Below are 17,737 nucleotides of genomic sequence, written 5' to 3'. Positions count from 1 at the left end.
AGAATGTGTATATATGAAAGAATGTGACTCTGTGTTGTTATATATATATATATATATGAAAGGGGTATTTGATGTACTGTTAAAAAATCAGTTCATACACATTGCAAGAGTTTCCTACTTGCTCTACAACCATAGCCTTTTATCTTTGCAGAAGCGCACGTGCAATGGACATGAAGGGTTTTTTATTTTTTACTTTCATATTTTAAGTAGGTTTAAAGGACCACATATTTCATAACAACATATTTGTCATTACATAGATACATCTTTGTAATAAAAATTTATTATATAATATAGTTATTATTTTTGGAACACTGTTGTGATGTTTTAGTATAGACCTCATTAAGTAGTTAAAACTAAATGTGTATTACATAGGTGATACATGTTTTAATATAGACCATAATAAGGGGATACTCAACCATCGATCAAATTTTATGTGTTTTTTAGTGTTCAATCGATCAACCTCCATCAAAATAAGAGAAAATGACAAAACAAAGGGAGGGGAAGGGGGGGGGGGAAGGCTTCAAATACAGTGATATTTGATTTAATGAGCCTTACAATTCATGTTTATTTTCAATGGAATCGAAACACATCACATCATAAATAAAATATATCATTATATTGTAGATGTAATTATAGGTATTCCATTAGGATATTTGGATGTGATTAGTGTTTACATTATAATGGGTAACCTCTGTTTATTCATTTCATATTATTTTTGTAAAGGTTAAAAATGTTAGAAGTTAACTCTCAAGTACCAATTAACTCTCAAGTACCATTTGAGAGGGAGGCATCACAACAATCATTGCCAACTACCAACTCACCGTCTCCCCTCTCTAATCAAAATGTTATTGACTTAGAAGAAGAGTCTAATACTTGTGGATGAACTAAAAGGAAAACTAGTGTTGTGTGGGAACACTTTAAGAAACAAGTCAATGGGGTGTGGAATGCAATATGTAATTATTGTAATAAGCATCTTGGAGGTGATTCAAAAAATGGAACTAGGCATTTGCATGATCACTTTAAGAGTTGTACTAGGAAAAAAGTGTTGGACATGAGGCAAAAAGTTTTAACTAACAACTTTAATAGAGAGAGTCCAAAAATGAATTCTTATATTTTTTATCAAGATTTTTCAAAGAAAGAGTTGTCACATGCCATAATATTGCATGAATATCCCCTCTCTATCGTAGATCATGTTGGTTTTAAACGATATTCAGCCGCACTTCAACCATTGTTTAAAGGACCTTCTCGAAATACGATAAAGAGTGAGATTTTAAAATTTTATGATTATGAGAGGGTGAAAACATTGAGTTTGGTGGAGCATATTAAAAGTAGGGTGGCAATCACAACTGATATGTGGACTGCTAACAATCAAAAGAATGGATTCATGGCTGTCACTGCACACTTTATTGATGATTCATGGACATTGCAAAGTCGCATTTTGAAGTAAATTTGCAATGAGTTTGTAAACTTGCAAATCATTTAAAAGTTCTATCTTATTCAGTTCAATTTGCATATTATTAATACTTGTTCATGAATATTATATTTTAGGTTTGTTTATGTTCCATGTCCACGCACAAAAGAAGTTCTTTGTGATACTTTGCTTGCATGTATGATGGATTGGAATATTGATAGAAAAATCTCTACTATTACTGTTGATAATTGCTCCACAAATAATGACTGTAACGCCCTCAAAATAACAACAATAAACCCATCAGATAAGACATGCATTTACATATAAACTAACCACATTCTTTTATTCATTAGAGTTCCATTACATAAGTATTACATGTTAACATCATAACAAAATGCCCTACGGGCTTACAGCTTTCCAAGTTAACACTTGGTTACAACAAAGAGTACTAACTCGTTTACACATTAAGCCCTTGGCTTGAAGTTACATGTAATACATCAAAAGTTAAGCGACAAAAGTATGTCCGCCTCTAGCCTCCAGCTATGCCCTTGGAGGTGGCATGCTTCCTGCACCTGAAAATGATATTCCCTTATAGGGTGAGCCACAGCCCAGTAGAAATACACTAAACCAACCATGGACAATGACTAAAATATTAGCAATTGATAGATGGTCAACACTGATACATCCACATAAATCACATATTTATGTCATACAACTTATGAGTCTAAGTTACCTTTCATTTTCCCTTTTTCAACAGATAAGCATGCTAGCTCTATCATCATTTCCACAGATATGTATAAAAACTATATCTCACATTCAGATAAGCATAAAAGCTATATCCACATTCTCAACAGATGTGTATAACAACAATATCCCACATTCACAGATAAGCATATAAGCTGTATCCACACTTCTCTAGACAAGCATATGAGCTATGTCTACGGAGTTCATCCCCTATCTTCTCCCAACACTATCCGGTTTAGAGGTACATCCCCTATCTTCCCCTAAACCGCGGAGTACATCCCCTATCTCCTCCTCTACACATAACGTATATAAACACATTGGTTCTATATACAATCACCCAATACATACAATTAATGTATTCTATCAACCGTCAAGTTCCATGACACATTTCATTGATTAGTTTCAGTTTACCTAATCATCATGCATTGTCTACAACAATCACGACTATCCTCCACCGATAGCCCAAAGCAGTTATTTCTAAACAGAAAATAAATGCACAATGGATATTTAATCAACATTTCATTTCTTCATTCTTCTCAATTAATTATCCCAATTAATTAAACAATGTAATTAGGTCAATTCCCATAATTAACATTTCAACCCTTAGGTCCCATTTCCATCAATGAATTAACATCTATTCCATTTTTCCATGCCAAACATGCATCTAGGTTTATTATGAATAAAACCCCAACTTTTGTAAAATTACACAAAAGCCCCAAACTTTCACCAAATTACCAAACCAAGCCCAACATCTCAAAATACCAAAATTTAAAGACAAAACCCATAGAGAGGAGTAGGATATCCCTACCTCGAAATTTAAGCCACAAAGGAGATGAAGACTCGAAGATCAACTTGCTCCAAATCCAAACTTTTTCAGATTAAATCGAAGCTCTCAACGCCCTCTATCTTTTTAACAAAGGCCCTAGGCTAGATTCACACCCTAGGGAGATCAAATCTTAGAGAGAGTGCAAGTTTAGAGAGAGAGGGTGTCGGATTTAGGTTTTGCTCAAAGAAAGGGACTGAAAAAGTGATGTTTAAGACGCTGCTGTACGCTGATATAAAACACGCTCGCTCGAGCGAAGACTTGGTCGCTCGAGCGACCAGACACAGAAAACTCTCGCTCGAGCCAAGAAGTTCTCGATCGAGCGAAGAAAAATCCAGACCGCTCGAGCGAAGGAAGCTCGCTCGAGCCAAGAAAGGCAACTCTCAGGTCCAGAACCAGACGCAACACTACTCTCGCTCGAGCGACAACTCCTCGCTCGAGCGAAGGACCAAAAATCTGGGCAGCAACACTAGGCTCCCAAACACAACCAACCTGTAACAAACCTGCCCAACACATCCCATAACTTAATATACAAAGTACAAAGGATGCAAACACGATAATAAACAACAACCAACATCCACGGACACATGTCCGGATCACTGTACAACAAGGGTAAACCCGGGATCGCTATAACCTCCCCTCCTTAAAGAATTTCGCCCCCGGAATTAAGCACAAGTTTTCAAAAACAAGTTTTCCTTCATGTTAGACAATGTTACAATTTAAAATTCAACAATTCGACCCATTACCGGTCATCCCATCCCTTTAACAAGAGACATATCACAATATGTAAACAACATATGTATCTTCAACATGCATCAACCTTATGCACTATCTTTCCAATTTCAACAATATATTCAACACATATAGTGTCACATTCAACTTCCATATGAGGCAAGTCCCAAAACATACTTCCAATAACCAAAACATTTTCAATGTTTCACAACTTAAGACATATATAAAAGCTCTTAAGTTCAACAAAATGTAAAATTTAAATACAAGATCACATATCAACAAACAAGTCCGGATATTTCTCTCGGACTTCCAACTCACGTTCCCAAGTGGCTTCCTCCACTCCGTGATGTTTCCACAAGACTTTCACCAAAGGAATGGTCTTGCCACGCAGGACCTGATCCCGTCTATCCAAGACCCGAACCGGTCTCTCCTCATACGAGGCATCCTCATCTACCTCTAAATCAGTCCAATCCAACACATGTGATGGATCTGGTTCATACTTTCGAAGCATACTCACATGAAACACATCATGCACTCCGGACAACTGCGGTGGTAAGGCTAATCGATAAGCAACCTCACCAATCCTCTCAAGGATCTCAAAAGGACCAATAAACCGAGGGGATAACTTCCCACTCTTCCCAAACCTCATCAAGCCTCGCCTAGGTGATATCTTCAGAAAGACATGATCACCTACCTCAAACGCCAAAGGCCTCCTCCTACGGTCAGCATAAGATTTCTGCCGACTCTGGGCTGTAACAAGCCTCTTACAGATAAGCTCAACTTTCTCCGTCGTCTCCCTAACCAACTCCGGACCCAACAAAGGTGCATCACCCACCTCGGCCCAACAAACTGGAGACCTACACGGTCGGCCATACAAGGCCTCAAACGGTGCCATACCGATGCTAGACTGAAAACTGTTGTTGTAGGCAAACTCTACCAAGGGCAAGTGCCTCTCCCACGTCCCACTGAAGTCAAGGACACAACCCCGAAGCATATCCTCAAGGATCTGAATAGTACGCTCGGACTGCCCGTCAGTCTGAGGATGATAAGCCGTACTAAAAGTCAACTTAGTGCCCAAGGCACTCTGCAAACTCTGCCACAACCTAGCAGTAAAACGAGGATCTCTATCTGAGACGATCGTTACTGGGACCCCGTGCAATCTCACTATGTCCCGAATATACAAGTCGGCAAGATGATCTACCGAATCTTTCACGCGCATAGGAATAAAGTGCGCCGACTTAGTCAACCAGTCTACAACCACCCAAATAGCATCACTACCCCGCTGAGTCCTCGGTAGACCTACAACGAAGTCCATAGTGACATGCTCCCACTTCCACTCGGCAATAGGCAAGGGTTGCAACAAACCCGCTGGCCTCTGATGCTCGGCCTTCACTTGCTGGCAAGTAAGGCACTTCGACACGAAAACAGCCACATCTCTCTTCATACCCCGCCACCAAAACTGGCGACCCAAATCCTGATACATCTTAGTACCTCCCGGATGCATCGCAAGGCGCGAATGATGAAACTCTCGGAGTACCTCCTCACGGCAAGACTCTGGTACAAACAAACGGTCTCGGTATCTCACACTCAGGTCGGGATACACTGTCAAGCCCTTCTCAACTTTCCCACTAGAGATCTTCTCTCGAAGGGATTCTACCTCAAGGTCACCTCTCTGTGCCTCTAACACTCTAATCACAAGTGTAGGCTGCGCAACAACAGAAAACAAGGCCGCAGCCTCAACAGATTCGCCCAGTAGCAAATCAAACTCGCCAAGTGCTCCCAACATCTCCCATTCCCGGATGGCTATACAAGCAACATCACTAATGGTCTTCCTACTAAGGGCATCGGCCACAACATTGGCCTTTCCTGGATGATAGTGCAACTCAAAATCATAATCCTCGATGAACTCCATCCACCTCCTCTGCCTCAAATTCAAGTTTCTCTGTGTAAACAGATACTTCAAACTCTTATGATCCGAGAATACCTCGAACCTCTCACCATAAAGGTAGTGCCTCCAGATTTTCAAGGCAAAAATCACTACTGCTAACTCTAGGTCGTGTGTGGGGTAATTCTTCTCGTGTATTTTCAACTGACGTGACCCATAAGCTACCACTTTCCCCTCTTGCATCAACACACAACCCAAACCCTCTCGTGAGGCATCACAATAAACCGCATAACCCAACCCTCTCTCCGGAATAATCAACACCGGAGCGGTGGTCAATCTAACTTTCAGTTCTTGGAACGACTTTTCACAAGTCTCACTCCACACAAACTTAACTCCCTTCCGAGTCAGTCTAGTCAACGGTGACGCTAACCTGGAGAAATCTTTCACAAACCGACGGTAATACCCAGCTAATCCCAGAAAACTGCGGATCTCAAACACACTCTTAGGCTGTGCCCAATCTTGCACTGCCTCAACCTTGGATGTATCAACAGACACCCCTTCCCCGGATACCACGTGGCCTAAGAATTTGACTTCCCTCAGCCAGAACTCACACTTCCCAAACTTGGCATACAGCCTATGGGCTCTAAGTAACTCAAGCACCACTCTCAAGTGTGCCTCGTGCTCCTCCTCAGAAGGCGAATAAATAAGAATGTCGTCCACGAAAACGACCACAAATCGGTCTAAGAACTCCCGGAAAACCCGGTTCATCAAGTCCATAAAGACTGCCGGTGCATTGGTAAGCCCGAATGGCATCACCAGAAACTCATAATGGCCATACCGCGTACGGAATGCCGTCCTCGGAATATCCTCTTCCCTGACCCTCAACTGGTGGTAACCCGATCTCAAGTCTATCTTAGAGAAACAACGGGAACCCTTCAACTGGTCAAACAAATCATCTATACGGGGCATAGGATACTTATTCTTAATCGTAGCCCGATTCAACTTCCGTTAGTCAATACACAATCTCAAGGCACCATCTTTCTTTTTAACAAAGAGTGCCGGTGCTCCCCACGGTGAAACACTAGGGCGAACAAAACCCTTATCTAGCAATTCCTGGAGCTGAATTTTCAACTCAACCAACTCTGCTGGAGCAAAACGGTAAGGTGCCATAGAAATCGGCGCCATGCCGGGCACTAAATCAATAGAGAACTCTATCTCTCGGTGAAGTGGCAAACTAACAAGATCTTCGGGAAAAACATCCGAATACTCACAAACCACCCTCGGCAATACATGCTGGGTCTCACCACTCTCACCACACTCAAAGCTAGCAAGTAGACTACTAAGTTCACTTCGCCCTCGCGAATCATACCCCGGTGGCAAAACACTACCAACCCGGTCTCCCAAGAAATGGAACCACTCCCCGCTCAAGGTACATAACGTGACCCTCTGGCGGTAGCAATCAATAACAGCCCGGTATGACGATAGCCAGTCCATACCCAAAATAACATCAAAACCCTTCATGGGCATGACAACAAACGGAAAAGGAAGCCTAAAGTCGGCGACCTCTATATCACATCCTCTAACACCCTGTTTCAGGATCAACTCACCACCCAAAGGCGATACCACACAAATAGGAGATGCTAACTGTGCTAACTCCAATTCCAAAACCGATGCAAATGCAGCAGATACAAAAGAATGAGATGCACCCGTGTCTATCAACACACTAGCAACCGAGTTGCAAAACAGAAAAGTACCTCTCACTACTGATGGAGCCGGTACTAAATCCTGCGCAGTAACAGCATACACGCGCCCCGTAGGCCCCTGGTCTACCTGCTCACCTCTCGGAGTAAAAGACTGCTGCACAGACTGGGATGACGAAGCTCCCGGATTGGCCCTCGAGGCCTGCACAGACTGAGCTGGCTAAAAACCCTGCGTCTGCCTAGAACCAGACGCTCCCGAAGTGACACTCAACTGTGGGCAAAACCTCTTCAGGTGCCCAGGTTGTCCACACTGATAACAAGTCAAGGGCTGCCCCCTGCCCAAACTCTGACTCTACGGTCTAGCTGAAGAAGAAGCAGCTTTCTGACCCCTACCCTTCTGCGGGCAAACCGAAACCATGTGACCCAGCTGGCCACACTTGTAACAAGTGAATTCCCCCTGACTGCCTCTCCCCGAGCCTATACTCGGCACTGGAAAGGTCGATCTAGAGACTGCACCCTGAGACTGCGGAGGGTTATAACCCTTCTGTCTCCTGCCATCACTCTGACTATCCGGGCTCCTCTTGGAGCCCCTCTGTTCTTCCTCCTCCTCCTGCATCATAATCTCCATATGAGCAGCAGCATCAACTAGGTGTCTATACTCTCGAATGAAAGACCCACCAACTCTCAACTTGAGGCCCCGCCTCAACTTCCGCTCAAACTCATAGCATCGGCGTTCCTCAGACACCACCAGTTCCGGTGCAAACCTGGACAGACTGGTAAAAGTAGCCTCAAACTCGGCCACTGACAAGCCCTGCTATTTAAGCCGGCTAAACTGATCCCTCAGCTTCTCCCTAGCTGCTGCAGACAAAAACCTCTCCTGAAAAGCATTTATAAACGCCTCCCAAGTACTGCCCACACGAGCCTTCTCGTACTTCCACCATTGACCCGCATCTCCCTTCAGTTGGAAGGATGCCAAGGTCACTTTCAGTGCTCCGTCCTCGATGCCAAGCATCTCGAACGTCTTACTCATCTGTTCTAACCACTCATCAGCCTTCAGTGGCTCCTTCGGATCCCCGACAAACTCATCCGGATTAGACCGGAAGAACTCCCTCTTCAAGAAAGAAGGCCCGGTCTCAGCTGCCTGATTCCCAGCTCTAAGAATACCCAAAGCTCCCGCTATCTCTCTGGCCAAGGCACCCATAGCCTGCTGACCTACTGGCTCGACCACGTTGGCCTGACCAACCCCCTCCTGCACTGCCGGAATCTCACCCGGTAACGGTGCTTCCTGCCTCGCAGGTCTACCACGCCTAGCACCTCTTCCTTGTCCTGACATCCTAATAAAGGCAACACAGAACGTTAGCACATTCATAAATGTGCCGAAACTAAACACTCACGTCCTAATGCATGGACAACTGTAATTCACTCCACATAAGCACATAAACACATAAGCACTTACGAATTTCATTTCCGGATAATGATAGTCCCGAGACGTTACTAGAGTTCCGGTTAGAAACAGCATTGATCAAGTGCTTTTCCAACAAGACTCCCAGAAACTCAAGGACCCAATCAACATCCCAGAAATTAAATCCCATACCCACATAATCACATAAGCATGTTATCAATTAAGCACATAGCATAAGATACTACATCTAAGTCTCTATCAAGCGAGACAAACCCATTGTGATACTAATCACTTCCCACGTATCCAAAGTATTCGAACCCGGTACGCTCTGATACCAAGTTGTAACGCCCTCAAAATAACAACAATAAACCCATCAGATAAGACATGCATTTACATATAAACTAACCACATTCTTTTATTCATTAGAGTTCCATTACATAAGTATTACATGTTAACATCATAACAAAATGCCCTACGGGCTTACAGCTTTCCAAGTTAACACTTGGTTACAACAAAGAGTACTAACTCGTTTACACATTAAGCCCTTGGCTTGAAGTTACATGTAATACATCAAAAGTTAAGCGACAAAAGTATGTCCGCCTCTAGCCTCCAGCTATGCCCTTGGAGGTGGCATGCTTCCTGCACCTGAAAATGATATTCCCTTATAGGGTGAGCCACAGCCCAGTAGAAATACACTAAACCAACCATGGACAATGACTAAAATATTAGCAATTGATAGATGGTCAACACTGATACATCCACATAAATCACATATTTATGTCATACAACTTATGAGTCTAAGTTACCTTTCATTTTCCCTTTTTCAACAGATAAGCATGCTAGCTCTATCATCATTTCCACAGATATGTATAAAAACTATATCTCACATTCAGATAAGCATAAAAGCTATATCTACATTCTCAACAGATGTGTATAACAACAATATCCCACATTCACAGATAAGCATATAAGCTGTATCCACACTTCTCTAGACAAGCATATGAGCTATGTCTACGGAGTTCATCCCCTATCTTCTCCCAACACTATCCGGTTTAGAGGTACATCCCCTATCTTCCCCTAAACCGCGGAGTACATCCCCTATCTCCTCCTCTACACATAACGTATATAAACACATTGGTTCTATATACAATCACCCAATACATACAATTAATGTATTCTATCAACCGTCAAGTTCCATGACACATTTCATTGATTAGTTTCAGTTTACCTAATCATCATGCATTGTCTACAACAATCACGACTATCCTCCACCGATAGCCCAAAGCAGTTATTTCTAAACAGAAAATAAATGCACAATGGATATTTAATCAACATTTCATTTCTTCATTCTTCTCAATTAATTATCCCAATTAATTAAACAATGTAATTAGGTCAATTCCCATAATTAACATTTCAACCCTTAGGTCCCATTTCCATCAATGAATTAACATCTATTCCATTTTTCCATGCCAAACATGCATCTAGGTTTATTATGAATAAAACCCCAACTTTTGTAAAATTACACAAAAGCCCCAAACTTTCACCAAATTACCAAACCAAGCCCAACATCTCAAAATACCAAAATTTAAAGACAAAACCCATAGAGAGGAGTAGGATATCCCTACCTCGAAATTTAAGCCACAAAGGAGATGAAGACTCGAAGATCAACTTGCTCCAAATCCAAACTTTTTCAGATTAAATCGAAGCTCTCAACGCCCTCTATCTTTTTAACAAAGGCCCTAGGCTAGATTCACACCCTAGGGAGATCAAATCTTAGAGAGAGTGCAAGTTTAGAGAGAGAGGGTGTCGGATTTAGGTTTTGCTCAAAGAAAGGGACTGAAAAAGTGATGTTTAAGACGCTGCTGTACGCTGATATAAAACACGCTCGCTCGAGCGAAGACTTGGTCGCTCGAGCGACCAGACACAGAAAACTCTCGCTCGAGCCAAGAAGTTCTCGATCGAGCGAAGAAAAATCCAGACCGCTCGAGCGAAGGAAGCTCGCTCGAGCCAAGAAAGGCAACTCTCAGGTCCAGAACCAGACGCAACACTACTCTCGCTCGAGCGACAACTCCTCGCTCGAGCGAAGGACCAAAAATCTGGGCAGCAACACTAGGCTCCCAAACACAACCAACCTGTAACAAACCTGCCCAACACATCCCATAACTTAATATACAAAGTACAAAGGATGCAAACACGATAATAAACAACAACCAACATCCACGGACACATGTCCGGATCACTGTACAACAAGGGTAAACCCGGGATCGCTATAATGACATGATTACCATGTTGAGTAATATATCACTTTTGTTGGGTGGTAATTTGTTTCATATGCATTATTGTGCGCATATTTTGAATTCGATTGTGAAAAATTGACTGGATGTCATATGAGTGGGTGTGGAGAAAATTCGAGAGAGTGTAGCTTATTGGACAGCAATACCAAAAAGACAAGAAAAATTTGAAGAAACAGTCAATCAATTGTGTAATCCACATACTAAAAAATTAGGACTTGATTGTGCAACTAGGTGGAATTCAACCTACTTGATGCTTCCGACTGCATTATTGTATAAGGATGTCTTTTCTCGGTTGAAAAATAGAGAGCCCCAATATAAGACCGTGCCAAGTGAGGAAGAATGAGAGTTTGCTAGAGAGATTAGTGGGAGGTTTAAGATATTTTTTTCTATCACAAAGCTGTTTTCTTGTACTAAGTATTCCACAGCCAATGTTTGTTTCCCAACTTTATATGAGATTAGGATGACATTATCTCAATGGCTCTCTTGTGAAATAGAAGTGATTAGAACAATGGCATAAAAAAATGGTGAAAAATTTTGATAAATATTGGTTAGTGATACATGGTGTTATTGGAGTTGCCGTTGTACTTGATCCTAGGTATAAGATGAGTGCATTGGAGTTTTATTTTAAAAAAATTTATGGAGACAAAGCTGAAGATGAAGTTGATAGGGTTCGTCAGATTTGTTATGATGTGTTGCAAGAGTATCAACATCGAGTTGGTATGGAGACCAATGTTGTTGGTGACTCTTCTATTCATCTAGAAATTCTTGCAAAGACCCTTCAGAGTATGATTTGTTTATTAGTAGGAGGAGAAGTAAAAAAAAAAAAATGAAGAATGTAAGATCAGAGTTGGACTATTATCTAGAAAATGATGTTTTGCCAAGAACTTCAGGTTTTCATGTTTTGAATTGGTGGAAAGCTAATGGACCAAAGTATCTAACCTTACAGGCAATAGCTACGGATATTTTAGCTATTCCTGTATCCATTGTTGCTTTTGAGTTAGCATTTAGTACTAGTGGACGGTTGGTGAGTTCACATCGTAGTAGACTTCATCCAAACACATTAGAAGCATTAATGTGTGCACAAAGTTGGTTGTGGGAAGCAGGGATGAAAGATACTTACATTATTATTTCATCCAATCTAAATATATTTATTTCACTTTTATATTACCATGGAATAATTTCAATATTGAATTTATATTCTTTACTTTTTAGGAAATTCGACAGTGGAATCGGTGAGCTATGCGACTATATATGAAGATGATGCAATCGACTCGGATGAGTCGTGTGCCATTTTTGTGTTAGTTGTCATCTTTTTTGTTTTAATTGTTAACATTTTTTGCATATTATTATTAGTATTGATTATATGTTTTTTTTTCATTTTGTTATTTAACAGGAATTCACGTTGAAGAAGATGATGAAAGTTGTTATGTGGTTATATGAGTATTAGACAAACAATCTTTTTTTTTTTTTTTTTCATGATACATTTGGTTTTTTATATTTTTAAATTTTATTTTTTGGGTAGCCTATGTAACGCCCTCAAAATATAACCGTTGATATACATCCATAAGCACATATAAGTAACGGCATACATAAGAATATAAGGTTCTTTCATTACATGAAGTTAATATTGCAAAGAGTTTACACAAATAAATGCCCTTCAGGCTTACACCTTTTCAAGCCTTGACTTGGTTACAACAAAAGTGGGATTAGCCCTTACAATTTAAAGCCTTGGGCTATACAAAATATAACAAAACAAGAAGCTCTTATTTCCCGAAGATCCCTCCAATACTATTGTCATGGGGGAGGCATGCCATCATTATCTGAAAATAATTTTCCCAAATAGGGTGAGCCATAGGTAGTAGGAACAATCTAACACAATATATGTGATTTAACAAAGATGTAAGTGTATATGCATATACAATGCTAGGGATAAAACATTCATACGATGTTTGCCATAGAGTATCAATTCCATATTCCAATACATAGATCAATTTCCATTATCTTCCAATGATCCAAATGAGACTACAACTCAATAATCTAACAATCTCACAATTAACACATAACACTTTCAATTACCATTTTACGGATATTTCGTCCACGGGATCGGCACCCATGTATAGATTTCGGGACTTTCACCTAAGACACTCCAGCTAACTTAATTATAATAGAGTCCATCCCCTTTCTTCTCCCGAACAAACATACATATGCAATGTATATAAACACGTAATCACACATGGAATACATCCTCTTTCCACTCCCAAATAAACATACATATACAATGTATCTACTACATGATTATATTCAATGATAAACAATCATGGGATAGTTTCAATTCACCTAATTCACATCCAATTTCTACAACAATCAAAGCTATCCTCCACTGATAGCCCAATACAGATATTTCTAAACAAATATATATTCTCAAGACAGATAATTTATTCAAAATTTCCAAAGATGAGACACATCATCTATTTCATTTCACTATCCATTTCAATACTTGTCCAATTCCAAGTTTTCAACATCAGTTTCATTTTTTATACAAAATAATTATAAAACTCATTCTAGGGCAAACTCCCTCTTTTCCCCAAATCTAAACCAAGTATCAAAATCAACTATTTCGACATCATACAACATCATTTTCAAACCCCACAATCATTTCCTTCTCATTCACCAAAAAGCCCCTATTTCCATTTTATATCCAAATCCTAGGTTTTGTTCAAAATACCACCAAAACCCAACATTGTTACGCAATCACAAATAATTAAGTTAAAACTCATAACAAAGTATAGGAAATCCCTACCTCAAAGAGAGAAAACGAGCCAAGGATGGAACCCCAAAAATACCGAAATCCAATTTTAATCGATTCAAGGAGAAGATCTTAAGGAGCTCTACCTTTTTAATGAAGGCTCAAGGGTGTAGAGATCAAAGGATCTAGGTTAAAATGTAGAGCGAATGTGAGTTTTAGAGAGAGAGGCTCTCAACTTTAGGGTTTTCGGTGAAAATACATGAAAAAGTGATGTAAAAAGTGTTTTTCGCGATCTGATATACGCGCAGTCCGCTTGAGCGGAAGGTTTCACGCTCGAGCGTCAGACACAAAGATTTTATCCGCACGAGCGTAAAAAAGGACCTACTCGAGCGTAGAATGCACACATTCAAAACTTTTGCAGACGACAGACATACTGCTCGAGCGTAAGGAAGGCCGCTCGAGCGTAGGAAACGCCACTTGAGCGTGAAAGACACTTCTCCAATACTTTTGCAAACGCACAAAGTACTGGGAGTTTACAACTCCTACTCGAGCGTAAGAAGGCCCGCTCGAAAGGAGGACCAACATTCTAGGCAACACCAAATTTGAAAATTAAGCAACCAAGCCATTCCAAAAGCATAACCACAACCCAATAAGCAAAATAAAAGGGAGACAAGGGAAACAAGATATGAATCATTATTAGAAACCATACAAACCCGAGTCCAGAATACAATAGGTGACGGGTCAAAACAGGAATCGCTATGACCTTCCCCCCTTAAAGAATTTCGTCCTCGAAATTGCAAACCAAGCTCAAAAACATAATTAAACCATTCTCAACAATATTATTTTTACAAGTCCATCACCATGACCCATTCTCCGGTCATCCATCCTCATCGACTCGATACACAAGTCCCATATTAACATGAAATTTACAACTTTCCCAAAACATTTGTAATTTTTAAATCAAAATCCAAGTTTCTCAAAATTTTCAGAGCATATACATTGCTTCCAAAAGTGATATAATACATATGATATTCCATATTCTTAAACATATGCAATGTTTATAATAGACTCATGTTTCCAAATATCAACAACATATACAATGTTCTCATAATTTAAACATATACAATGCTTATACACTCTTCATCATCATAATCAATATTTCTATACAAATTAAACATCAACAAATAAGTCCGGATACTTCTCTCAGACTTCTAATTCACGTTCTCAAGTCGCTTCCTCAACTCCGTGATGTTTTCACAAAACTTTGACTAAGGGGATTGTCTTGCCTCACGAGGCTTGGTCCCGTCTATCCAAGACCCACACCGGTCTCTCCTCATATTAGGCATCTTCATCTACCCCCAAGTCGGTCCAATCCAACACATGCGATGGATTCGGCTCATACTTCCGAAGCATACTAATATGAAACATGTCATGCACTCCAAAAAGTTGTGGTTGTAACGCCAAACGATAGGCAACTTCACCAACCCGTTTAAGGATCTCAAAAGGCCTAATAAATCGAGGAGATAACTTCCCACTCTTCCCGAATCTCATCAAACTCCGCCTAGTTGATATTTTCAAAAAGATATAATCTCCCACCTCAAAAGACAAGGGTCTCCTCCTACGGTCGGCATAACTTTTTTGGTGACTCTAAGCCGTAATCAATCTCTTGTGAATAAGTACTACATTCTCTATTGTTTCCCGAACCAACTCTGGGCCCAACAAAGGTGCCTCACCCACCTTGGCCCAACACACTAGAGATCTATATGGTTGACCATACAAGACCTCAAACGGTGCCATACCAATACTCGATTAAAAGTTATTGTTATAGGCAAACTACACTAAGGGCAAGTGCCTCTCCTACGACCCTTTAAAATCAAGGACACAGCCTCAAAGCATATCTTCAAGGATTTGAATAGTACGCTCGAACAGCCCGTCAGTTTGAGGATAGTAAGCAGTACTAAAGGTCAATCTAGTGCCCCAGGCACATTGAAAACTCTGTCATAGTCGAGCTCTGAAACACGGATCTTTATCCGAAACAATCGTCACAAGGACCTCGTGCAACCTCACTATGTCCCTGATATACAAGTCGGCAAGATAGTCTACTAAATCACTCACGCGCATAGGTATGAAGTGTGCAGACTTGGTTAACCAGTCAACTATCACCCAAATGGCATCACTACCCCGTTGAGTCCTCAGAAGGCCCACAAAAAAATCCATCGTGACATGCTCTCATTTCCACTCAGCTATAGGCAAGGGTTGCAACAAACCCGTAGGCCTCTGATGCTTGGCCTTCACTTGTTGACAAGTAAGGCATTTCGATACAAACACAGCTACATCCTTCTTTATACCCCTCCACCAAAACTAGAGACTCAGATCATGATACGTTTTTGTACCTCCCGGATGCACCGCAAGGCGTGAATGGTGAAACTCTCGGAGTATTTCCTCTTGACAAGACTCCAGCACAAACAGACGGTCACGGTATCTCACACTCTGGTTGGGATACACATTCAAACCCTTCTTTACCTTTCCATTGGAGATCTTCTCCCTGAGGGTTTCTACCTCAAGATCATCCCTCTGTGTTTCTAACACTCGGTTCACCAGTGTAGGTTGAGCAACTACTGAAAACAAAGCCAAAAATTCAACAGACTCGCCAAGATGTAGGTCGAACTCCCCAAGGGTACCCGACATCTCCCATTCCTGAATGGCGATACAAGCCACACTGCTAATTGACTTCCTACTAAAGGTGTCGGGCACAACATTGGCCTTCCCAGGATGATAATGTAACTCAAAATCATAATCCTCTAAAAATTCCATCCACCTTCTCTGTCTCAAATTCAAGTCTTTCTGAGTAAACAGATACTTTAGACTCGTATGGTCGGAAAATATTTCAAATCTCTCACCATACAGATAATGCCTCCAGATTTTCAAGGCAAATATCACCACTGCTAATTCTAGATCATGGGTAGGGTAGTTTCTCTCATGTGTCTTCAACTGTCGTGAGCCATAGGCTACAACTTTCCCCTCTTGCATCAAAACGCAACCCAGACCTTCCTGTGAGGCATCACAATATACTGAATAACCTAAACCCCTCTCCGAAATAATCAACACAGGAGCAATGGTGAGTCTAACCTTAAGTTCCTAGAACGACTTTTCACAAGTCTTATCCCATACAAATTTGATTCCCTTCCTCGTCAGTCTAGTCAATGGTGAAGCTAGTCTAGAGAAGTCTTTCACAAATCTCCGATAATACCCGGCCAGCCCTAAAAAACTACAGATCTTGAAGGCATTCTTAGGTTGTGCCCATCTTGTACTGCCTCTATTTTGGATGAATCTACAGTCACCCCTTCCCCAGATACCACATGGCCTAAAAATTTAACTTCTTTCAACCAAAACTCACACTTTCCAAACTTAGCATATACCTTATGGGCTCTAAGTAACTCAAGTACTACCCTCAAGTGTTCTTCGTGTTCCTCCTCAGAAGTTGAATAAATCAAAATGTCGTCCACGAAGACGACCACAAAACAGTCTATGAACTCACGAAAGATCTGGTTCATCAAATCCATAAATATGACTGAGCATTAGTTAGCCCGAAAAGCATCACAAGGAACTCATAGTGGCCATACTGCGTACGAAATGCAGTCTTCGGGATATCCTCTTCTCTCACCCTCAATTGATGGTAACTCGATCTCAGGTCTATCTTAGAAAAATAGGAAGACCCCTTCAACTGATCAAATAGATCATCTATACGAGGCATAGGATATTTGCTCTTAACGGTTACCCGGTTCAATTTCCGGTAATCAATACAAAGTTGCAAGGCTCCATATTTCTTTTTAGCAAAGAGAGCCGGTGCACCACAAGGTGAAGTACTAGGGCGAATAAAACCCTTATTTAACAACTCCTAGAGTTGAATCTTCAACTCACTTAACTCAACAGGTGCAAACCGATACGGTGCCATAGAAATCGGTGCCGTGCCAGACACTAAGTCAATAAAGAACTCAAT

General features: G+C 40.9%; 1 protein-coding gene and 1 pseudogene across 1 annotated transcript in view; both read left to right on the top strand.

The window, feature by feature from the left end:
* LOC114281686 (putative mannitol dehydrogenase) overlaps positions 1 to 17,737 on the top strand; it is an 85,732-nt pseudogene that overhangs the window by 14,461 nt on the left and 53,534 nt on the right.
* The window catches only part of LOC145823240 (uncharacterized), a 35,158-nt gene continuing 28,933 nt past the window's right edge, over positions 11,513 to 17,737 (top strand). The window contains exons 1-2 of the mRNA XM_082922825.1: positions 11,513 to 11,774; positions 11,882 to 12,015. Of these exons, the coding sequence (XP_082778951.1) occupies positions 11,513 to 11,774; positions 11,882 to 12,015 (396 nt within the window). The remainder of the gene's footprint in view (positions 11,775 to 11,881; positions 12,016 to 17,737) is intronic.

The sequence above is a fragment of the Camellia sinensis genome, chromosome 4, assembly GCF_055761805.1.
Source record: "Camellia sinensis isolate YWXY chromosome 4, ASM5576180v1, whole genome shotgun sequence".
NCBI lineage: Eukaryota > Viridiplantae > Streptophyta > Magnoliopsida > Ericales > Theaceae > Camellia > Camellia sinensis.
The sequence above is the reverse complement of the archived record's forward strand: the minus strand, read 5'-3'. Positions and strand labels throughout refer to the sequence as shown.